This window comes from Aspergillus saccharolyticus (genome assembly GCF_003184585.1).
Source record: "Aspergillus saccharolyticus JOP 1030-1 unplaced genomic scaffold BP01scaffold_24, whole genome shotgun sequence".
NCBI classification, from domain to species: domain Eukaryota; kingdom Fungi; phylum Ascomycota; class Eurotiomycetes; order Eurotiales; family Aspergillaceae; genus Aspergillus; species Aspergillus saccharolyticus.
Window position 1 is genome coordinate 144,155 of NW_020290634.1, and position 23,302 is coordinate 167,456.

General features: G+C 53.4%; 7 protein-coding genes across 7 annotated transcripts; all 7 read right to left on the reverse strand.

The window, feature by feature from the left end:
- Positions 1-185: 185 nt before the first annotated feature.
- Positions 186-2,272, reverse strand: ptcG (type 2C protein phosphatase PTC1). Its single transcript, XM_025580238.1, has 2 exons — positions 773-2,272; positions 186-715 (listed from the first exon to the last, which is right to left on the reverse strand). The coding sequence occupies exons 1-2, from the start codon at positions 2,039-2,041 to the stop codon at positions 269-271; spliced, it is 1,716 nt and encodes a 571-aa protein (XP_025429762.1). The 5' UTR covers positions 2,042-2,272; the 3' UTR covers positions 186-268.
- A 902-nt stretch (positions 2,273-3,174) lies between these two features.
- BP01DRAFT_417029 (peptidyl-prolyl cis-trans isomerase) lies at positions 3,175-11,019 on the reverse strand. The gene is made up of 5 exons (XM_025579232.1): positions 10,810-11,019; positions 9,016-10,713; positions 8,715-8,956; positions 3,965-5,196; positions 3,175-3,909 (listed from the first exon to the last, which is right to left on the reverse strand). The coding sequence occupies exons 1-5, from the start codon at positions 10,922-10,924 to the stop codon at positions 3,399-3,401; spliced, it is 3,798 nt and encodes a 1,265-aa protein (XP_025429763.1). The 5' UTR covers positions 10,925-11,019; the 3' UTR covers positions 3,175-3,398.
- A 604-nt stretch (positions 11,020-11,623) lies between these two features.
- Positions 11,624-11,938, reverse strand: BP01DRAFT_384168 (uncharacterized protein; the record flags this gene model as incomplete). Its single annotated transcript, XM_025577485.1, has 1 exon — positions 11,624-11,938. The coding sequence occupies one exon, from the start codon at positions 11,936-11,938 to the stop codon at positions 11,624-11,626; it is 315 nt and encodes a 104-aa protein (XP_025429764.1).
- Positions 11,939-13,095: 1,157 nt separating this feature from the next.
- Positions 13,096-15,705, reverse strand: BP01DRAFT_343957 (uncharacterized protein). The gene is made up of 2 exons (XM_025573539.1): positions 15,494-15,705; positions 13,096-15,412 (listed from the first exon to the last, which is right to left on the reverse strand). Exons 1-2 carry the CDS (start codon positions 15,602-15,604, stop codon positions 13,394-13,396), a joined length of 2,130 nt encoding a protein of 709 aa, XP_025429765.1. The 5' UTR covers positions 15,605-15,705; the 3' UTR covers positions 13,096-13,393.
- A 345-nt stretch (positions 15,706-16,050) lies between these two features.
- Positions 16,051-17,215, reverse strand: BP01DRAFT_322542 (DODA-type extradiol aromatic ring-opening family dioxygenase). Its single transcript, XM_025572765.1, has 3 exons — positions 17,088-17,215; positions 16,888-17,018; positions 16,051-16,812 (listed from the first exon to the last, which is right to left on the reverse strand). Exons 1-3 carry the CDS (start codon positions 17,089-17,091, stop codon positions 16,093-16,095), a joined length of 855 nt encoding a protein of 284 aa, XP_025429766.1. The 5' UTR covers positions 17,092-17,215; the 3' UTR covers positions 16,051-16,092.
- Positions 17,216-17,392: 177 nt separating this feature from the next.
- Positions 17,393-19,595, reverse strand: BP01DRAFT_393117 (MFS general substrate transporter; the record flags this gene model as incomplete). The annotated part of the gene is made up of 15 exons (XM_025578214.1): positions 17,393-17,574; positions 17,640-17,759; positions 17,815-17,889; positions 17,948-18,087; positions 18,136-18,223; positions 18,277-18,330; positions 18,382-18,436; positions 18,499-18,668; positions 18,727-18,758; positions 18,806-18,871; positions 18,921-18,998; positions 19,055-19,101; positions 19,154-19,181; positions 19,243-19,336; positions 19,400-19,595. The coding sequence occupies 15 exons, from the start codon at positions 19,593-19,595 to the stop codon at positions 17,393-17,395; spliced, it is 1,425 nt and encodes a 474-aa protein (XP_025429767.1).
- Positions 19,596-19,984: 389 nt separating this feature from the next.
- Positions 19,985-23,223, reverse strand: BP01DRAFT_322548 (PalH-domain-containing protein). Its single transcript, XM_025572766.1, has 2 exons — positions 22,752-23,223; positions 19,985-22,623 (listed from the first exon to the last, which is right to left on the reverse strand). The coding sequence occupies exons 1-2, from the start codon at positions 22,858-22,860 to the stop codon at positions 20,393-20,395; spliced, it is 2,340 nt and encodes a 779-aa protein (XP_025429768.1). The 5' UTR covers positions 22,861-23,223; the 3' UTR covers positions 19,985-20,392.
- Positions 23,224-23,302: the final 79 nt, after the last annotated feature.

Sequence of the window (23,302 nt, forward strand, 5' to 3'; positions counted from 1 at the left end):
GGCGGGATAGGGGACGGCTGAGCGCAAAGTCCATTCCTTGGCCCGGTAGAGAGAAGAACAAATAAACCAGGTCGAAAGCCCGCGATCGACGCCAGAGACTCATGGTCAGGAAGAAGGAAGATAAAAAAGGGTCAAAGTGGAAGAGGAGAGCATAAGCGAAAAAACTCCCCTGTTGCGCGGAAACAATGGGCCGGGACGCAGCGCCCCAGTCCTTCTATCGACCTAAAGCAGAAAATCACACAGCATTGTAGTTTTCACTCCAAAGTGCTTATGCAGTTGGATTCCGGGGTTCAGGCACTTTCAGCTTATCCGCAATTGCGGCGGCATTACTGTCTTCCTTTTCCTTAACCGGTGGCGCAGGCTCGGGTTGTTCGCTCGCCATTTTCTCGAAGATTTCCTCCTGGACTTTCTCGGCCTTCTCTGGGTTGTCGGCCAGTCCCGCGTTGGCCATGCTCTTGCGAGCCGACTCAACAATCTTGTCAGCCTCACTGACGCCGTGTTCGGTTACTTGATCGCCTTCGACGCCGATGGGTTCAGCTGTACGGTTTACGACTTCCTTGACGCGTTCTGTATCGAACCGGATGACCATGCAAGAGAGGTTATCGGTGCTGAACCGCGCAAGGGCATGATCGACCAGGATCTTGGACGCTTCCTGGGCATCGGGAACATTCCGGATCAGGTCGACAGCTTCCTGATCACTGCACACATCCCAGAGCTGAGGAATAATCTGTCAGCAATCGTTGCAATACGATTCAGGAGAGTGTGGACTTACCCCATCACAGGCCAAGATGATGAACTCGTCTGACTCTGGTTGAATCACCGTCTCTGTGGTGTACGGATGTCCAGTCACGAGATCCTTCAAGTACGCATCGCCCAAAGCTCGGGTCACAGCAAGAACGCCATTGACGCGATTATTCAGAATGAGACCTCCGGCATTTGCTATTCGCTTTCCTTCGTTCTCGTCGCTGCCCTTGTGGTCGTACGACAAACGTAGTGCCTTGCCATTGCGGCACAAGATGATACGTGCGTCACCCACATTGGCGGTGTATAGAACGCGCTGACGAGCAGCCTTTTCTTGTAATTTGGGCAGTGCGCCCGAGACGGCAGCCTGAGTAGGCGTATCGCCCGCTTCATCGGAATCGGTATCGGCCTTGGCGGCGGCTGCGGCGGCGGATGCGAGAGCCGATGACCCCGTGGCGGAATGCGAGCTGGGCACTCGATCTTCCCATCGTAACAGCGCAATGACTGCGGTACAGCCACTGTTCTTCAAAGGCAACTTTTCCAGCTGTTGATCTACGCTAGTAAAGGTCTGATCCAGAAGCTCCGGGACCGGAGTGGTAGGATTCTTGCGCATTACATCTTCGAGGATCAGATGCAGCTTCTTTCCGCACCACTCGGCCGCAAATGTGCCCGCATGCCCATCGAAGATGGCGAAGTATCCGTTGTCGGTTTCAACCACGCTGGTGGATCTCTCGGATGTGGAGGAGGTGCCGCTTGGGATGGCTATCGCTTTGGTGCCCGTCTCACCCTGGGCTGAGAGTGCGGGAGTCCCCAGGAAGTTGTACAAATAGGCATGGGTATCTTCCATAGTCCGGCGACATTTTCGGTTTTTGTCCTCGGTAACACCGACTCTGAAAGACGAGCGTGCAGTGGGATGCGATTCACCAGCCGAGTTATTTAATGACCCTTGAGGAACACTCAGGGCAGGGTCCATGCTCCCAAACTTGGCCACGCCTGGCTGCTCCTGGATGGTATAGGTGAAGGAGTTCTCACGGGGACTGCTTGACAGGCTCAAGGAGTTCTTGGCGCTGGTGAAGAAGGAGGCCGCTTTCGTGACCGTGCTACTACGGCGCTTCTTCTCGCTGCCCGGAGCGTGATCCTCGCTTGTCCGCCGTGTGAAGAAGCCGCCCGGGGGAGAGAACTTCTTGGGGGTGCTGGAATCCTCGGTGCGGATGCTTAGAGGCGGCGTGTCAATAGCACCGGAGCGGGCAATTGTTGTGTCGGATCTATCTTTGGGTGGGCTCGAGGAGCCACTGAACATTCGGTTCAGCAACCCACCCTGGCTAGAAAAACTTCGGCGCTTACTTCCTGCCAGCTTGATTGTAGTCCTGAGGGATTCTGGGAAGAAGGGAGATGGGTAAAGAATGGATTTAGGGGGGACGTTGAGGGAGGGAGAGAGAGAATAGAAGAAGTGGCTTTGAAGGGGAAAGGGTGGTGGTGATTTGCGGAGGCGGCGGCGGCGCGGGGGGGTAAAAGCAGAGGGAAAGCCTTGGGTCCTTTAGCCGGCGGAAACTGACGTAGGGTGAGAGTGAGTTCGGCGGCGGAAGCGAGGGAATAGAGCTGAGTAACCTGGAGACGTCAGTGTTTGCGATCAGTAAACAATCGACCCTAAGTAGAAGCTAGTGAAATCTCGCAGTTTCTGAAGACTTGATGGTTATGACCCAACAATGCCGGATAGATGACTTTCGTGTCCAACAACACCACACGGTAGGTAGCAGGAGGCATGTATGTACTATTTTGGGGGGAAGGGAAGGGAAACAGAGAGTACGCCCGTTGGGCAAAAAGCATTACAGCAGCTAATAGGAATGAAACACGGGGCTGGAGAAGGAAGAATTTGATGGTTCAAGACATGTCGAAAATTATACTGAGCAATATGTCCATCCAGCGTCACGGGCTCGTCTGCAGGCCAACCCCACTGCGCGCTCCGGAGACTCGGAAGGGAGGGGGAAAGAAGGCAAGATGACAATCTCGGACTCGCATATCAAGGAGCAGATTCAAGAATTACTCACGAGAATAGATCTTGAGAAATAATCCACGAGGGGAAGGAAGGAGAGATGGAAAAGGAAGAAGATGTAAAGATGAGATGGAGAATGGAAGTGAGTTGAGAGAGAGGGAGGAGACGACGGAGGAGTGGTTCTTGGGAGGGGAGGATGTGGTGGTAAGTAATGGATGGGGTCGGAGTTAAGCAGACAGTGGAGTGGCAGTAAGCGCAATTGGTGGCAGTAAGCAAGCAGTGAGGCGGGGGGTTATTATTAGCACCGCCTAACTTCACTAATTAACAATCACTAACTCCTTCTTGCGTGCTTCCCTTGGATTTCCTCTTGGGGAAAGCGGTCAGAACTACTACTGTGCCTGCCGGCGATGACGAGGAGCTTTGGTCTTGGCACTCGGTGCATCGGCAACTTTTTAGTTCGCTTACATACACGGTCAACTAACTAAGCTAATTACTACTAGTAAGTTAAAACACCTGCAGCATCATGGTGACACATTTGAACCACGCCACTCATTCATTTGTTCACCCACACCTGGTCATTACCTGAGCCAAGATCCATCCCAGAGAAACCCCACAGACCAATAGACGATGCACTGAACCCTAAACTCCCGAGATACACCCAATCTCAATCCCACGAGCTGAAATCTCCGAACCCTCCTCCACCTCTCATCTTCTTCCGTACCGGTTCCGGCTCGGGCTCATCATCCACAAACTCGACGATCTCATCCTCCGCCTGACCCGCTCGCTCGGCCAGGGCGGCCTTGAGATACTTCCCTACGCCGGCCGAGCCTTCCTCCGTAGACCCAGCGCCAGCACCACGCACCCTCTTCCCCGTCCAGGTAACACGGTCGTCGTCCTCACGCCGTGCGTTCTGCTCCTCTTCCGCCGGATCGGTAAGGTGGCCCCTGGCCTTGGCATCCTCGAGCTGCTTTTGCTTCAGGAACTCCTCAAACGGGTCCACGAAGATGGTCACGTCGGTAATGCGGATGTCTGGGGTAGGGCGGTTGGTCGTAGAGTTGGTGGGGTGGGTCTCGAGCTTGTTCAAGGTTGGAGACGACGGGGTCGGATCGTCAATGACGTGGCCAAAGATGGTGTGTTTGTGGTTCAGATGAGGGAGAGCGCGGTAGGCGATGAAACTGGTGGCGTTCAGGTCAGCGGCAAGGTCGAGCAGGGAATTAGTAAATCACTTACAATTGACTGCTGTTCGTGTTTTTGCCCTTGTTGGCCATACTGAGGGTGCCCCGAGAGTCGTGCTTGAGCGGCCCCTCGAACTCGTCGTTGAAATACTTGCCCCAGATACTCTCCCCTCCTCGCCCAGTCCCCGACGGATCTCCACCCTGAATCATGAAGCCCTTGATGTTGCGATGGAAGGTAACATCCCTGTAGTAGCCCTTTTTGGCGAGCTTGATGAAATTCCACACCGCCTTGGGAGCATACTCGGTGTGCAGTTCCAGGTTGATGTCTCCGGAGGTGGTTGAGATGCGCGCGTAGCCCTTCTGCTTCACGCGACCCCGCTTCAGCATGTACTCCTCGTCCGACAGCAGCGCGAGGTCAGCCGCCGTGTGCGGAGTCATCCCCGTGCTCGTGAGCGAGGCAGCAGCCAACCCCGTCGTATGCCGAGCGGCATTATAGGGCGTCGCTTTCCCGGCCGCGGCGGCCGACTTTTTCACCTGTGACAAGGCAGCAGCAGGACCAGACCCGCCGGTCTTCGCTAAGTCCTTCGAGGCAGCAGCGGCAGCACCCGCGACGCCTGCGCGCTGCGCCCTCTCCGAACGAGCCTTGGCCACCGCCTCCCTGGCTTTGAGAATCTTGGCCGAACTACCTAGGGCATTGGCGTTGACGTTATTCGCGGGATCCTCGCGCTCGCGGATCTGCTCGTCGGTCAACCCGCTCTCCCCTTCCTTGATGTAGTTGAACGAGCTGAGGTTGCGCGACTCGATGTTCTGCGGATCCTGCAGCGTGATGATGTCCTTGCGGGTGAACTCCTCGTCCGTGACCAGATCCCGCCACAGCTTGCCCTTGATATTCAGCCGCTCGACGGTGTCCCACGCGAAGACATTCCCCGACGGTCGCAGCGCGACGATGTGCGTGTTGTCGGTGAACACCTTGTAGGTGACCGGGTCGACGTACTCGCCCGCCTCGTTCTTGGCCAGGTGGAGTTTGATGAGGTCGGCGCTCTTGAGGGGCTGCCCGTTCACCGGATTCGTCCCGTGCTTCTTGATCCAGGGGAGGATGTTGGTCAGGTCGAAAACCGTGCCCTCGTGGGTGCACACCGGGTGCGCAAACGGTTGGAGCGAGAGCGAGCAGAAGTTAAAGGGCAGGCGCTTGAAGCTCGTGTCCACGCCGCCGCGTTTCGCGCGCGAGACGCCCGCGCCGGCGCTGGCGGAGAATGCGTCCTCCGAGGCCCATTCCGAATGGGTGATCTGTGTGAGACTTTTGGGTCAGCCGAACCACCGCGAATGCGATAAGAGATTAGAGAGGAACAAGAAGAAATAAGGTAACGAGAGATGCTGGGGGAGACGACGTACATATAGTTTGTCCGTTCCTGTAGGGTACTTTGTTGTTAGAGATATTCTGAAGTGAACGGATTGGATGAGGCTGAGGCTGAGGCTGGAAGCTTACCTTTACCCATGACTGCGATAGAATTTGTGACAGAGCCAGCTGCTCTCCTCCGCGGGTTTGTCGCTGCTCTCCAGCAGAGCAGATGATGTAGCCCGCAATCGAGTCTAACCTAGTCGGGTTAGATTGATGGACTGGTCCGTCAACCAATCACGGAGTACCATAGCGTAGCATTCATTGAGCCCTATCTATACCTCCATAGGTACATCATCCATAAATTGTCACGGTTCTGCTGTCAATTGCCTTCTCAATACTTCGCCAGTGAGGTTACAAAGATATCTGATTCTGCATTCTGTGCTATTCCTGCGCACAGGAGGTCTAAACACCCCCCCCCACTCCGACGTCTTCGTTCCTAGTTTCCAGTTCCGACGCTCAGATTTTCCTGCTGTTCTTGTTCTCCAGAAAGTACTCCAAGACAACAACAACAAGCTAGGGATACGTCATTGACAGCACTTCTCTATGCGGTAGGCCACTCCTTTCGCGGCGGGAGCTCTCTATGAGAAGGAGATTCACTGGCCCCTCCTCATTGCGAGGTCAAGTGCGGGAATGAGGTCAGTGTCTGCAGACAGCCGAGCAGGGCTGGTCACGAAACGGTCGTGATATCGAGCCCTATGGTAAGCAGCGTTGTAGCGTTTGTCTGTGCAACAACAATCTCTTCACAGTCGAATAGACAAACAAGCAAAAGGGAGGGGAGCGGATATAGTATACTATACGTGGAATTCCTTCATCCCATCATGGATAAAAGATCCCCCTCTCCGCTCGTCTCCCTTCAACACCCTAAAATCCTAGAGAAGCACCCCCCCCTTTCAACAGCATCAACATCCAAGTTTACCGCCTCATTGGACCAAAACAACCGCTTGCAGAAACCATGTCCCTGCCTCCCGATCAGACCTCAAACCTGTTCGCCTGGGTCCTCTCCTCCGTGACGGCACAGACCACGACCGGCAGCGAGGCCGGCCTAGGGGTCCTGCTACTACCCAGCGACTCGTCTATCGTCGCCAACAACTGGGAGCTAGCCTTCCAAAGTGCCCAGCAAAACTGGCAGGGGCGACGACAGGCGTGGCCGGATCTGTGCGCGACGCGCATGGGCACTGTGCTTCTGTATCGAGACCGCGCGCGGATCGCCTTCGAGATTCAGCCGCTGGGCGAAGCTCGCTTTTTTGAAATCAACGGGCAGGTGGAATTTGATACCAGTTCTTCGAATGTGGCGGTCTTCACTGCCGCGGTTCGTTTGGCGAACCTGCTTGTCAGGGGGAGGAGGGTGGGACTTAGTGGATTTGGCGTGAGAGTGTCGTTCTGGTGAGTAGTTCTCTCGTGGTGATAAGAAACAGATGAGAGGGCCGGTGGGATTTGCGAAAGCGATGTGACATCCATGGGTTTGGTTTCTTGTAGAGTGTTGTTCCCTCTCTCAGACATAAGAGGATCGCAAACCTATTTATAGCAACTGAGCGTGATTCGCACACTCGGTCTATGGTTGAGTGCTCTTGTCGAAATCCAGTAACTTCAGTAACTTCCATGGCATATTTGATCGTGTCATACGCTGCTGGCAACTCTGGTTAATCCACTTCATGTAATACTAAATTGAACAGACAGCAATGAACAGACAGCAAGAGAAACAGAAGCGATCCGGAGCGCGACAATCTTCAGCCTCCAGAGCCCATAGGTAATGCTGGTCACAAGGTCCATGGGCAAACAAGGAGCTGGCCACTGATGAGGTGTTGACTCTGTCACCCCGTTCATAGTCCCCGAGTCGAAGTTCCTTTGTCTTTCGTTAGCATCATTTTGCATTGGTTCGCGAGGCAAATAGACGACTCACTTCCGCAGAAAAGGGTGCGAACAGCTGGAGCAAGGAGTTGTGTTGATAAAAGTCCGTATTACTAGAAGCAGGATCCTTCTCATGATAGTACGGCTTGGTATTCGAAAGATGGTCAGAACATACAGTCTATGGCTTGTATCGTTTACAGTAAGGACATCAATGGATTGACTAAAGACAAAACATGAGGAAAGAAACGCCAATCTGGATGCTGCCAATCTGGATGCTTGGAGGCATAGTTGATAAACCCCAAATGGGGAACCTCACCCGATGTGGTCTGTGGTGCTTGGGGTATTAGTTGATGTTTGGAAATGATGATCGCTGAATATGGAACCGAGAGGATTTGAGCCTGTTGAGCCCTTAGTAGATCCGTTAGACTTTGAAGCAGGTCGGGATCCGAACAATCCACCAGAAATGGGAGTCTGTTTTTGATTGCGATCCGCGGGAGAACCGAAGTGGTTAATACCATTACTTAGCTTTATTGTTTCAGCTATTAAATAGTCCTGAGCACTATACAGAGGTATAAGTCTTACTTAAAATCGTAATTGAACATCTAGGTACTGAGATTGGTTATAATGAAAGTTATTCTTATCTAATATCTTTGTAATTGTCAACAGAGAAGAATCCCGCCCGAGACGATTAATTCAAGGTAGAAGGCACCATAACAAACGGCAGAATAGTGACATCCGCGATAAGCAGGGCGTTCAGTTGCCACAAAAATACTATATAATACATAATATTAAGATATCCACCAAAAGTGGAAATAGATAGTAGAATCAATCAGCTACCGGGCCAATACTGGGATATTACTATAGGTAATTCTGCTACAGAGGAGCAGGAGTACTAGAAAATTATAGCTTTAGGATTAAGTGAAAAGGGATCATTAATATAATATAGAGAAGGCGGTGAACACATCAGTGAAAGGACTTGATTATAAGAATTATGTACGAAAGAAGTGTAGCGCCAGCAGCCAAGATAACAACCCCCTGGTCAGTGTCTCAGGAGTTGAACGCTTCATCGCGGTACTAGCCACGAATCGTTGAGGGGGAACGTGGTTAATGTGATGAGGGTACGTATGCATAACAGTTTCTCTCGGGCCAAGGAAAGAGCTGCGCTATTTTTGGAAGAATGTCCAACCACCCATCTGAGTCAGTCAAAAAATGATAAGTATACAGATCTGTTGACGGTTATCCTGAGAATCAAAGTATATCTATCTATTCTGGGTGTCAGTGACTTATGTAAGGCACAAGGGAATTAAACTTATACTACCGAGGCATCTGCACACAATAAGTTCAGTTGCTAAAACTACAGCACTATAATACAAAGTTGGCGTTGGTTGTCGACTATTCGAATCAGAGGTCACACACACCCCTCGGCATCTCGCGCCAGCATCTCCAACGAAGCGGATACCTGATCTACTTTCCAATCCTCTTCCCTCCTAAAGAACGCCGTAGGACTTTTTTTTCTGGGGTCGTTGAATCATCACATACATGCAAATCTTGCTTATACAGGGGGTGGCTGGTAACGTAGGGGCACCACCCACCGGTTGCCAAAGTCGATGCCGTGGCGTCGTCGACTGCCGTATTTCCTCCACACAATCTGTGGGATCCCAATGTCTGCCACCGAGAGGTTCCAAGATAAGCCTTCGCCCGAGAGTAAGGCATTGACGATACCGGTCTTCGGAGCGCCGAGACAAACCACCGACTTGGCATTGATGCAGACTCGACCACCCTCCACCACTGTCACTTCGCCTATGCATAAACAGAGTTAGCCACATCCAAGCCGGCATGGAAACGCGGAGAACACTCACCACTAATCGCCGACAGACCCGAGGGGACGTCGACAGACAAGATTTCGAGGTTACTTCTGTTAGCCCACGAAATCATTTCGAAAGCAGTTGCTTGGTCGTCGGTGCGGAGGTCTTCAAAGGCGATGTGAATTCCAAAGAGTGCATCGACGACCAAGTCAGGCGCAAATTCGGAGGTTGACAGTCGGGCGGAGAGATCTTCCCATCGATGGACTCGACCGCCAATCTTCTTGAACACATCGAGTTGCTTGCGACAGTTCTCCAGCAGCTCGTTTTCGTGCTCGATGCCTAGCATGCAGACAGTGACACGGTGGCCACGGTTGCGCAGATGGCGAGCAGCCGAGATAGCTCTTGCCCCAGTCCGGTGATTGCCCGTGAGAATAAGCATGGTGGGGGCGGCTGCATCACTGGCCAGGAGACCGACGGCGGCTTCCGCAATGCCTCGTCCGGTGTTTTCTGTGAGCATGTCCTCGGTGAGGCCGAGCTCGGCGACGGCAATCTGCTCAACCTCAAGCGTCTGTAGCGGGCTCACGGTTGGACAGCTTCTGTTCGTGGTTGTGAGTCGCAGGGAAGCACCCGGCACACCGGGGCCGCTTATCGGCGATGCTGAAACAGAGGTTTTGTTCGGGCGTGGGCTGGTGGTTCGAGAGGTGCTCAATTGACTACGACCAAGTGAGTTGACCTGTGCAGGAACCAATGGCTGTCCCAGAATGGCACTGCCTTTGCGCGAGGGTGGCGCCATGGAGGATCTTTTTCGTTCGCGGCCTGAATAGGTGCCGCTGCTAAGCTTGGCGTCGCTCGGGACGTGGTCAGTGGTGAGCTCTTCCTCACTCTCCCCAAGACTATCGAGCACGTTTTCCGTCCAATGCAGGTTCCTGCCACCATTGGTCCCCGGTTTTGGTCTTCTGTTGAAGCTGACCAGGCGTTCCTCATCGGCGGTAGTGTCGTCGTTGCGGATTTCTTCGAAGACCCGTCTCTTGTCAAACTTGGACAGATTGCTCTGAAAATCAAATTCGCCCATTTCCTGAATATCCGTGGCGTCCTCTGTCGCCCAACCATTCGGATCCTCGGCATAATTGGCTCTGCCTTTCTTCTTCCGGCGCTGCTTGTTGCGAGCCTCCGCCAACTGTGGGTGCGAGGGTTCGGTAAAGGCCGTCTGGCGCCAGCCCCTGGTCTTCGGGTTCGTATTGGCCGCCCCATCATGCTCATTGACGACCTTTGGCGCCTTAGGCGCACCGCCGCGGCGGTTGGCCTTGGGGCCGTAATGTAAGGTCGGCTGCCCGGGAGTCCCTGGTTGCGCTGCAGGTGTGTTGTCGAGTGCGGTCTTGTTTACATCCAACTCGAGGTTACTGAACGGTTCAGTCAGGACTGCAGCCTGGTCGCGACTGGGATGCTGGGATAACTGAGGATTTTGAGTGCCCGACCGGGTAACGGGGGTGGACTGAAGCGGCGGTGGTGCCCCTGCTTCTAGGCTCTGGCCGACTGGTTTCAGCGGGGGTTTCGAGTAGCTCAGAATCGCGGGATCAACAAACGGTTGTGCTGCGGGCGGAGCTGGCGGCGCAAAGGTGGTATTGACTGTCTCTTGGGTTGCGGGGACCGGTTCGGTGGCGGGCTGGGTTGAGGGTGCTAGAGAGAGGTCCGCGATGTCCGGGGCGTCGACGGAGTAGGTCGGAAGCGCATGTCCAATCCAAGATAGCTTGACTGCGAGGTGGAACTCATTGATTAGCGTAAGTTGACTCAGCCTGAACACAGTAGGTACAGATCTGATGAGATGGAAAGGGCGTCTGCTCGACCTACCATTCCGAAGAAGCAGACGCTGGCCGATGACATTGGCCACTTCTCCTTGCACGGTTGCATTTGGGGGCGTTCGTAAAGTCACGAGCACATCGTAGCCGATAAATTCAGACGCCATGGTCAGTAGCAGAGCAGATAGCGACCAAGCATACTATAGAGCCCGATGAGGAGTGAAGGAAGCAAGGAGAATTGTACCAGAGCCGTTGAGCGACATGAAATGAGGAAGTGGGAAGGTCAGCTTCAACCGAACGCTGTGACAGCTTCCGAAGGGGAAAGTCACGTGATAGCTGCGTTATCGATAAGGCGTGCGGTGGGGGAAAAATGAGCCCGAAGCCCTGACTGATTCTTTTTGGCTGCGGCGTGCTCTACACTCTATCTGTACACATTCTTACTTTACTAAGCAGCAGTCGCAGGTCAGTCATCATGGTAAGCTCTCATCCGGGGTCTTGAAAGTCCCATAGTGCATGTAACTCTGAGTGGAAACAGAACTAGTATGTTTTCAAGAGAAAACAAGTTTCTGCACTCGAATGACCCTGTACCGGACACCCGGAAGGTCACGATATTCTCCCTCCTCAGCCTTGATGCTAGATGGTGCCAGAACAAGATGGTGCCAGAACATGTCCGCCCTTTTCCTTCATGATGGGCATTTCATCATGTTGGACACGACCTATGTCCGTATCAGTACCACACAGCAGCAACATTCGGTCTTCGTGAGCACTTTCTTTCCACCAGCATGTCAGGCTTGGAAGAAGATCTTCTCGCCGGCTCCATGAATCGCGTCAGTCATTTTCCGTTCATGCATCGGGCATGCTCCTGCTCAATCATGAAGGACGACCATTGCCAGGTGCAGCCAGTCCAGTTCGACAAAAGTGCCTTTGTTGACGCAGCGGTTCCGGGTCATGGAGCCCATGACCACGCAATCCCTCAGTGGAAGCTTTCCAGCGACCGCGCTAGGCTCCAAGAGGCGTGACATCGTGGGTAGGACTGTGCGAAAGCTGCTGACTGAACGGTGCAGGAATGAGATGGAAGATCGAGTCGGGGATCGGAGGTCCTGTAATACAAAGGGCGTGCTAACAGTCCTGATAACCTGCGCATCGCGCAGTCTCCAGCATCGTTCTGGCCGCTTCTCCATCTTGCGGCCATGATCAGGAAAATGTCAAGGGGAAGCCATCTGATATCATTGTATCATTGCAAAGATTTGACTCCATACATTGGAGCAGACAGTGGTTTAGACACACACCGGAAAAGAACCAATGGCCGAGCAGTAAATTCGAAGTATGGGGAGGTCACGGGTGTGGGGCCGCCGGGCTGCTCCGGACGGACCCATCAGGATGTTTTCCACCAACCACTCAGACGACATCTTTTTAGTATAGTAGGTAAGTAGGTATACTTCTTCACCTGCTTCAATATAAAAAGCTCCAAGAGCATGTCTGCAATGCCAATCTTCCAAGTGCAGATGCATCCGTCTAGGTCCTGGCGAGGTATGTAGTGCCGAACTGCGTAGGCAAGAAGCAGAGAGGAAGAGCAGCACCCTGCCACCGAGCCAGTCCAACATCATCACCCATCCCCAAGCCCAGTACATCTCTCCAGGGTGACAGCGGTCGAGCTGGGTGACCTGTATCTAGCCAAGGCTCATGATCGACCGCACAGCATTTTCCATCCACCAACAAGTCGAAGACCTAGGCCTGCAGCTCGAAGCATAGTGGGCGAATCTTCCTTCTGACGCGCAGATGACCGGTGCCCAACCGCCACCGGCACCGGCACCAGCAGTCCGGAGGCGGCGGCCTATTCATCACTAGGTATGCACTTATCCTGCCATCACGACGAGCAATCAGATACAGATACAAACTCCAAAATTCCACATCTACATCTACATCCGCCGCTGTAAGCACCACGCCACTTCCTTCAGCAACCTCCTGCACCACGCCCGCCAGATCATAAGCTGCGAAGCAAAACTACCCACCCATCGGCCATATGTCCACCGTCTCCTCCTCGGTGCTTCTCCACAAGTTACTGCTGGGGGGACTCCGCAGAACTCGAGGGCGCGCGCGCTGCTCCCTTAATGCGACTTTGGAGGTGCTGATTGAGCTGCAGCAGTGGTGGCCGACCACGAAAGCTATGGGTTGAGCTTGGAGTTGAGTATGAGTATGAGTACCTAGAGAGCATGTAGCGTCTCAATTGAAGTGGAAGAAAAACATTTTAGAACAGAGACTGAGCCCAGGACGACCAACAAGATGAGCGGGGAAGGTTCTTTGCTTTGGATTTCTATCAATCAACAAATGTACTGTACTGACTACATGATTTGGAGGTTATGGCCGGTCCACAGCCCCCGGGGGCACTGTTCTCAATCACATATGCTAGTATGCATAGTAACCATAACCAGTCCACATCGCATCCCAATTTCCATCCCCAACATATCCGCAGCAAACACAATCATTAGTATATCCAAAACTACCTATACACAGCCACATCAACTATACACCTCACGCTGGAAACAGCAATAACAAAAAAACAAACACACAAGATAACTCCAGGGTATATATGTTCCTCCTTTTTCAAAAACTAACAACACAAATATAAACACCAATCATAGCTCCTGCTTATCCAACGCCCAGATCTCCCAATGCTGCAGCACTTCCCACCCCACCCGACGCACTTGGCGGCGCCATTCGCGGCCCCGCGGGTCCCAAAAGACCCTCGGCGTGCAGAGGTCCTCCTCCTCATCGATCGGGGTGTTGATCGTCTCTACGGGGCGGGCAGGCGGCGTCTCCTCGTCGTCGGGCCGCGGGCGTTTGCCCAGACTAGAGGTCGGAGGTTGATTGCCGCTAGTGGGATGGGCGGGAATGATCGAGCCGTTGTACATCTTGTGGTGGTGATGATTGCCATTACTTAACTCTTTATCCGCTGCAAAGGCAGAATTGAAGTGCTGGTGCTGTGAAGGACTTCGACCGGCCTCGGCGCTTTGGGCCCGGGAGGCGGTCGGAGTCTGTGGCTCGACGGGGTGGTTGTTCGGCCGCTCCGTGGGAATGGTGTAATGGTCACCCAGAGAGAAGGCTTTCCGGCCGAGACCGAGGACCTTCAGGCGGTGAAAGATCTGTTGGTCGGCGAGGGCGGCACTGAGCTTTTCGATGAGGATATCGTCGTCGGCTTCCACGAGCGCCTGGAAGGAGCGCGCTCCGGCCACAGGATTCGTGGGGAGAGATGGAGGAGGTTTGGAAGATTGGTCCGTCAACAGCTTAGTCGAGGTTGTTTGGGAGCCGCGGGATTGATCGGAGGTTGACCCAGTGGGCACCAGGATCCGGAGGGCAGTCAATTGGCGGAGGAAAGGTAGAAGTAACCCCAGGGTGTCCATGGTCGAAAATTCCGTGGCGAAGCCTAGTTGTTCCAGTTGCGGACTGGCATGTACAAGGCGCGCTACCGTGTTGGCCGACAGTGGCCAGCGCGCGGGGAGCAGGAGGTGACGGAGAGTGGAGGCGTGGTTCGAGATGATGTTGTTGAGGTAACAGTCGCGGATGTTTGCTTGCAGACTGGGGGAGTTGATCGGAGTGTTCGCGGCGGACGAGTATGCCACCGAGCCGTTGGTGTCAGATTGCGGTGGGGTGAGCGCCGGGGCGGCGACAGGCTGTCGCGGGGAATTGATGTCGTGGCGGGAGTTGGAGCTGGCGTTCACAAAATACAGCTTCTCTAGCCCGGTGAAGTGACTTAGGAAATCTGCTTGTCGTCGCGACAAGGCATCTTGCCGGATGCATTTGATATGGATCTCAGCGTGCGGGATCGTCGGCCAGGTGTTATCCACAAACGTGTTCAACGCGGCATCCGAGCCTATGTCATTGAGAATGGTCACCTCCTCCATCGGATGCTGGGCGAAAGCAAGCTTGAACTCCTCGGTGTGCAGCGCATACAGATTCTGCAGCCCAATCTTGCGGACGGACAAGGGTCGTTTCGCGGCGATGCACTTGCGGAAATAGTCGTGGAGCATGACACTGGGCTCCTGCTCGATGCGCATGCGCGGCGACCAGTGCATTTTGAGCTCGCGCAGCTTCCTACACCGGAACAGCAGCGTGGAGATATCGTCTGGATAGCAGAGCGGGTCGATGTCGGTGATCTTCAGGTACCGGAGGTGGGGGATGGCGGGGATGACGATGGTCGGCCGCGGATGGCGGCTGGACGGGAACCGGAGGGTCAACGAGGTCAGCTTGGGCAGCTGCGCCAGCCCCAGGTAGACCGTCTCCATCATCTTGGTGTTGAGCTCCCAGCTGAAGCTCTCCAGATCCGGCATCTTGTCCACCGCCGCCCGCACCGCAATGTTGAGCATCATCGAGGAATCCGGCACCCGGCCCACCCGCGCATGCTCCTCGAGCTCCGACTCGCGCCAATTCCCCCGCAGCGTCAGCGATCGCACCAGGTTGGCGTAGGGGCGCGTGATGACGGCGTTGAGTCCCATGGAGAAGGGGCTGGCGCTCCCCATGCCCTCGGGCTGGTCATCGCGATAACGGATTTTGTCATAGGAGGTCAAGGTGATGTTCTTGTAAAGTTGGGGAAGAGTCATGTAGTTGAGCACGCGGCATGTTCGACAAAGACGAGCAAGATCACCAGGATCATCAAGCTGTGAGAGTCTTGATAGTTAGCGATTCTCTCCGACCGAAATTGGTGGTTGTGAGTCGAATCGGGGTTGCGGGAGACGCACGGAGGAGATGATGAGAGCAATCAAATTCAGCGGCAGCACCAATAACGGGGCGCCTTGTGGGCGATCCGTGGTGACGCTGGCTTCAAACATGTTCTGATTCACGGTCGCCATGATGCGACATCTGTAGGGGAGAGGGGCGTGGCATGGACTGTAGTGGGAGAAGAAAGACAGCTCAAGCTCAAGGCACAGGCACAGGCAGACATTGATTACGCACGAGGGAGGGAAACTGAGTGACGGAGCGAAGGGAAGGAAAATGGAATTCTGGAATCCCGGGGAACAAATTAATGCTTGGCTGACTCAGGCTTCCATCCCCTCCCTCAAATTCTCGATCTCCTCCAGTCCAAGTGGGTGTACTCTGAGAGCTTCAATTACTTGTAAGAAAACCTGAAATATAGTGTCGTATCGTCCTGGATATCTCTGACAGTCTCCACATTTCAGACATATTCTCCGTGATGACAGCCAGCCTTTGGCATGCCCGATTAATGCACGGAGCATGACTTATGCACATAACTCAGGCAAGGGTCTCATTCAAAAGCAAAAGAGATAACTAGTTAGTCAATCAACTGATTAATAAATGGAAAATGTTCCCGAAAACACCCCTAAACCTTGATCGGCCATCTACCCAACGTAAACTGCGAATTACACATATTGGTCAACTCCCAGGTCTCCGCGCCCAGCACTGCGGGACTCCCCTCATCCTCCCAGTCGCCCATTGCGCCGGCCACAAACATTGCGGCCATGAAGTGATCGTCGGTGGCATGCGCATCGCGGTACTCCGGGTGCTTCATCAACCGCGTCATCGCCCGGCGCAGCTGCGGCCCCGAGGTCTTCATGAGGACATCCTCGACCGCCTGCCGGAACTCCAGCGCCCAAGGCTCGGGCGGCGTCTCCATGGCGAAGTTGTCGCGGAAGCGCAGCATTGGGGCCCAGCGGTTGCGGTACAGGTTGTGCACAGCGCCGCCCGTGCCGATGAGCAGGTAGTTCTCGCGGCGGAGGGGGCGCAACACGGCGCCCACCTTCATGTGGTAGTGCGGGTCGTAGCGAGCGTTCAGCGAGACAACGGTGGTGGGTGGGCAGGCGTTGGGAAACATCCGGATCAGAATGAGGTAGACATCGTGAATCCAGTCGAAGGAGTCGTTGCCGCTGACGTTGAAGCCCTCGCGGGCCAGGAAGTCGATGCAGCGTTGTGAGGTCGCCAGGTCGGGGTTGAGATGGTAGTCGACGTATTTGGCAGGGTCAACGTAGGCGACAGGGCTTTTGCCCGGGTGGGGATTCGTGGCTACTTGAATTTGGTCGTTGAAGCAGTCCCAGTGCGCTCCCTAGAAGAAGTTGTCGCGCAGAGGTTAGTGGGGTGGGGTTTGGTGTCTTGGGTTTGTTGTCTGGGGTCTCTTTACCATGATCACAACGCCCTTGATCCCTTGTGCCAGTGCTTCATCGCCACACTTCCGCCAGTAATCGGCTGAGGAGCTCTCCTCTCCCAGCATCATGGTAGAGCCATGGGAGAAGAAGTGGACCGGTGTCAATCCTGTAACTAGCTGTTAGTATGGTTTGCTATGCCATTGTCACGAGAATCGAGAGGCGTCAAGTCACATACCCATATTTATCTCTTTGTGATGAAAAGCAAGGACAGGTCAGCTTCGAGCTCAATCAAACAGAGGCCAATCATCATGACTGGTCTATCTATTGACTTATACTCTGATTCTACCCCGGAGTTGCCTTCGGGAGAGAGATTCGGATGGGTGGACCACAATCCGACCACTTCCCCACGTGGACCACAGCTTAGCCGACGCTGAACTGGGGTAGCCGCGGATCTTTTAAATTCTTCTACGTGGAATTTCCCCATTTCTGACACTATGCATGCATTGGAGCTCTCTCCTTAATGGAAAAAAAAGGTCTCATCTAGGCCGTCTTTGTCACAGTCGACTCCCTCACCACATATCCGCCCTCTCTCCCGCCATCGAGAGATCTAACCTCAGGCCCCTTCTCTTCATCATCCCCCCTGGACGAGCTAAGCTCATCCTTGCTGTGCTCAATAGGAGTATGGTCCTTAATGACTAGCCACGTGGGGACTACGGCAAGACCTGATTGTCACGGGGGCCATTAGCCAGACTGTCCAAACATAGCTGCAAGAAACACAGACACTTACCCAGGAGAATCGTGTTCACTGCCAGAGGAACCCGTCCGCCATACCAATCGCGTGTGTTGAGGCCAAAGGAGACAGCCTGAGCAAAACTCTCCTGACCGCGAAGAATACCCGAGTAACGCGCTACCGCTCCGATCAGCATACATGACATGCTACAGTCAGCATGTGTGAGACATACCCAGCTCGGTGATATTGTCGGTCATGGTAGAGACCAGATAGTACATAAGGTTCTGTAGAGCTTGCTGGGAGAACTCTGGACGCAAGGACGAATTAGAGGGTTTAGAATATCGTTCGATAGGGGAAAGACGCACGCCAGAGAATCAGAACAAAGAACCCCTTGACAAAGTCTTTGCTCGTCCAGTCCAGAACTGGTGCATTGGCGGTGAATTGTTCCTGAACGACCCAGCCGTAAGTCCAGGCAGCGACGTGGACGACGATGACATAGTAGAAGCTATCGAATCTTAGTGATGGGGCTGGAGACGGAAAACCATTGACATACCTATAAGTGATGCGGCTTTTGACCGGAAGACCTTTGTAATCCAGGAATCGACTGATGATCCAAGATGATAGCAGGCTGGCAAAATTGCCTGGCAAGGGTAAGCTGCGGACCGACAGAGAGAGTCCAGAAGGAGATACGTACTAACAAAACCCATGAGAGCTCGAGCTCGAACGTTGAAGTAATATGTTTCAAAATCTACATAGGTAGGTCAGCGGGTGAAGCCAATGCGCAGCCGAGTTTCCATACTGCCAGAATACTGGTTGAAGTAAGCTGCCCAGAACACAGGCAGTAGCAAGAGGACCTGTACACATGACGTAAGCTAGAAACCCTGAGTTAAGGTACTGACTCGAAAGCATTACTTACATGCTTCTGACGGCAGAGCTTCCAGAGCTCGTATATCTCAGCGCGCCATGAGCCCTGTGCAATGACTCTGACCGGACTGCCATCGCTACGTTGAACTTTTTCGGGAGGCGAGAGGAAGTACGCGACAGGGACAGCCAGGCATTGCAGTGCAACAAAAATGAGATACACCTCTACGAGCCGAGTCAGTCAGTATCATAAGCTTTGTGATAGCGATTTGCTGCAACATACCAGGCTGAACCTTGCCTTTGCCCCCAGGGGTGCTATTTTGCGTCAGCAATGTCCACTGAAGTTCTCCGGGAGCTCTTACTGATTCAGTCCCAGGACGATAGCACCACCCAAGATGGGTCCGCCGGTTCGGAACCAAAGCCAGATACTGCTTGTGTCAGCCACCCTTATATGACCCCTTGGTGATGGATATATACTTCATATACTTGCCGCGTTTGCCCGGCTCCGGGTACCCAAGTGCTACCGCACCCTCGGAGGCCCAGAACAGACCGGCTCTGATATACATGAACAGGTGGGTCAACAGATTGTAGGCTCAAGGATTTCCACTCACGATAGACCACATGCAACCGATCCGAGAAGCACGAACCAGACATTACCCTAAGTCGACAATCAGAAACATGACTTCGATGGAATAGAGAATAAAACCCACATAACGGTTATTCGTATACAATGCTGCGCTGGGGGGGCGTTTAGTCCCGTCAAAATCACAAGAGAGAGTGCTCACAAGGAGGCACTTACGAATAAATCGGGTATCCTACTGCCCCCAGCAACAGCGTCCAATTCAAGCCAATGCGGTTGGCAATTGGTGCGCCGAAGATGCACAGAAAGCCCACTATAAGAATCACTCGCATTTCAGTTTTCAAAGTCAAATTACCCCTTTTGAGAAAGAACTTACTCAGAGCAAACACCAGTGCATTGGCAGCGTTGATCAAGAATGGCGATTCTGCACCTCCAGCACCAAGCGAACTCATCGCATTCCACAACCCAGGGGCTAGAAAGCCTACTCCACCGATCACGAAGGCATTGAACAAGGTAGTGTGGTACCATGTTCGCTTGCCCTGCTCAGGGGAGACATTGTGATGAGATGCCATTGCGCTGGGAAAGAGATTCATTCACTATGGCCAAAGTCTCAATAGCTGAACAGCGCAGACGTGCGTGTGTGTGCGAATATAAGGTGGTGGCCATAGTAGCTATTTGTAGGGCCGACTGGCAAGCTCTGGTATGAATTTTCATCCAAGGTGGCACAATACTGTAGCATCTCATGCAAATCATCATTGACATGCAAGATGGCGTGCTTGCAGATTTGCCGACAATTCATCGCTATAATATAGTATAGTTCTTGAGGCCAATGGAGGTGGAAGTTGGCCATACGAGAGTGGGACGCAGAGCGGGCTGGACCGCAATTGTCCTTACGTACTTGCATCCGATCCTAAGCGAAAACTCAGTCGCTAAAGTGTTAGCAGTAGATACCCAGAGGGGAGTCGGAAGCACCCAAGAGAAAGCGAAATCACAAGAAAACAATATATATGTATATCAAGCCCGTAAGTACATGCATCCCAAGGGGTATCTTTCTTTACAAAAATGCGCCAGGTACCTCCAATGTCGGCAAAGCTGCCTGAAAAGTGTGAAGGGCGTAGAGCACCAGCAAACTCTTCTCGAGGTGACCCAACCCAGGAACATCCAGAGCAGGCGGAACGAGAACCATGAATATATAACAGATAGACGGGCATCCGTAGAGAAGGTCGCTCCAACAATTCGATGGATGCAAAATAGATGACCGTGGTATATGGAAAAGATGGTGTTAGATCCGATACTCCCCGCTAATTCAAGTATTACTCATAAGAAAAAAGTGCAAAGAACATGAAACCCAGAGTATTAGGGTGTTCCATCATTGCTGCTGAGATCGTACATCTCCATCCACCAGAGGTTCATGAGTATGAGCATGAGGAGAATGTGATGGCGGCGATGGCTCTGTTGAGCTCCTGTCTGTACCTGTCGGTTGGTGTGCATCGGGGTTGTTGTTCAAGGCTGGCTCTGGTGTGACATATCCAGCAGGCGTTGAGGTGCGATCACGGTGATAAGGATCAAAGTCAACTAGAGCCGCTGCCTCGGGATCATAACGCAGCTCTTGATACGCATTGCTATCATCTACACTCCAAGGGGCAGCGGTTCGAGTTTGCGGCTGAATGACTCTTAAAGGCAGGCCTGTACGGCCATCAGCACGGCCCTCAGCACGGCCTGACGGAGCCCTTTGGCTAGAGTTGGTGGTTTCGAAAAGACCACTATCATTGAAATGCTGCGGCGACCAGGTTTGCTGGCCGCGTCGTCTTGCAGGTATGACAGTGATGGGCAGTGGGGACCCCGCACCCTGGCGTCCAGAACTGGGACGCAACCGCCTCGGGATCGGAAAGAAAGCTCCAGCTCGATCGGGTCCGAGGCTGTGTTCATCATCACTGTCCTCAAGTGCATTGCCCGGTGGGTTACTATTTTCTCTCCTAATATGCGAACCAGGGGCCTCTTCCTCCGCTTGCGCAGACGCAACCTCCCTTGGCAGGGAAGCACGCCTCCTTTTGAACGGATTCAACAAGGTCCGCCACCCTCTGTCCATGTGGACGATTTGGGGAGACTGCTCCCTGGTCGGCTGTGCTGACAATCTATTTTGGACCATATCAGCTTGTTGACTCTCCACAACTGTGGTCATCTCCTTTGCAGCCGCTTCGTCATCCATATCCTCATCCTCCTCTTCCATATGTGGCATGGCAACTGGTGGCGTTGGACTGGACACGGGGTGATAATGTACGTTGTACACGGTACTAGCTGCACTCGTGGTATCGGCCCGACTAACGGGAGTCAGGGCTGCAGGTGGAGGGGTAGGTCGAGGGACTATCCTCCTACGCCTTGCATCGGCGGAGGCGATATTTGTTTGACTTTCCAAGTTGGCTTGCCAATTGCGCCCAACTCTAGTTCGGAGAGGACGGTGGGCCAAACCCATCATACCTCCCCATCCAGAGGACATTCCAGCCCCACCGCCACGATCATTATTGTTAGGATTGTAGCGAGGCCAATCGACTTCCTCTGAGGGAGTCACTTCAAGCATCTCGTCTCCATCAAATATCTCCCGTCCCAGAATGCCGTCCTTCCGTTCGTCTCTCTCCAGGGCTTCAATCCGTTCCACCCATTCCCAGACAACGACACTCGCTGCAGCTGACCCCACCCATCGGACGTAGGTACCCCAACCGGCAATCTTTGGTTTTGCCATATCAAGAACAAAGAAGACGACCGGTATGAGAACGGCGCACAGCGACAAAAGTGCCACCAGGCAGATATTTCTCATTTTCGGGTGAAAGAAAGCAAATCGATGTTTCGACAGAGAGTAAAAGATGACCCATGCGGCGTAAAGTAGGTTCAGAGCAAGCTCGAAAAGGTAACTAAGTGCAGGTATCGCATCTTCGTATAGCCGCGGACGCGTGGTATGAGATTTAACAAGGAATTTGTCCAGAATGCTGAAGGTGGTATCGAAAACAATCAACGCAAATCCGGCCCACTTGATCATGACCTTCTCTTTATGCCGCGGAAACAGGCGAATCAAAGTCTGAACTTGGGCAAGCCAGAGGAAGGTACTTGAGATGACTCGGACAACTCGAATTTCCATTCCATCAATGACTTCGTCAGCCAAGGCTTCAGCGTCAGAGTAGCCATAGTTGTATTGTTGTTCGGCGACCCGAAAAGAATCCGCCGTAGCGATGGTGAGTGATACAGCCACCAACAGCGCGGCAACCTTTTGCAGCCAGGGACGACCACCAACACCGACTACCGAGGAATTCCCGCTGTATGAGCCGGTTATCATGCCGCGCCGTCCGAGAAGATTCGCACCACCACCGGGACCACCAACGTAAAACGTGCGCGGCGTGATAAGCAGAATTATGACGAGCAAGTAGCTGACCACAGTCGTGCAGCCCATGGCGTACAACTGAGGCGCTATCGAAGAATAAAAGGGGTCAGTGGTGTCGAGCGCCGCGATAGCATGCTGCGTAGCCGTTGCTGTGCTCGTGCACACGGGATCGTAGATCGCATTTTCGGTCAAGGTAATCGTATAAGAACGGTTCAAATAAACGTGACCTAGTAAGATTCGTCGCTATCGCGTGAGTTCATATGTCACAGCACGGAGGAAGCGGAGGTGGCATGTGCCACCTGCCCAAGTGGAATGGGCAGCCTTCCTCGAGAGGGGGTATTTGCGATTTACATACCATCGCTTGGTAGTAGAAATGGAGTGCAGCCTGATTCGTATACTCTGCTTGTCGTTGTCGTTGGCTGTGCCCAAATCTGGCGGGGGGCCAGATGCCCGTCATGCTCCATGATAGCACAGGCAACCCAGGACGTTTCACGTCGAGGTCAAAGCAGGCCAAGCACGCCACAGAATCATATGTATGAATTGTCATCAATGCCCAACAGAGTCTGTCGTCCCACGGCGAATTCAGACACCCATAATGGCGATAGGTCGGAAGCGCTCTATCGATTGCCGACGGTCGGGATATACGAGTCAAGCACGGAGCGACCGTGGCTGCCTGTAAGGCGTCGAGTTTTGAGACAGCTTGGAAGGAGTTTCGGTGGATGTCGCGACCGTCCAGCAAATCTTTTCAGACGGCGAGAAGACTCGGGATCACAGTAGAGAATGACGGAATCAGCAACTTGAGACAGATCTATGACCCAGGGACTTGGCTTGTTCGAAAGTGAAATCCAACAGAAGAACCGCCACCGCGCGGTCCAGATTCCCCGGGCTGATTCCGCAGCTCACCGC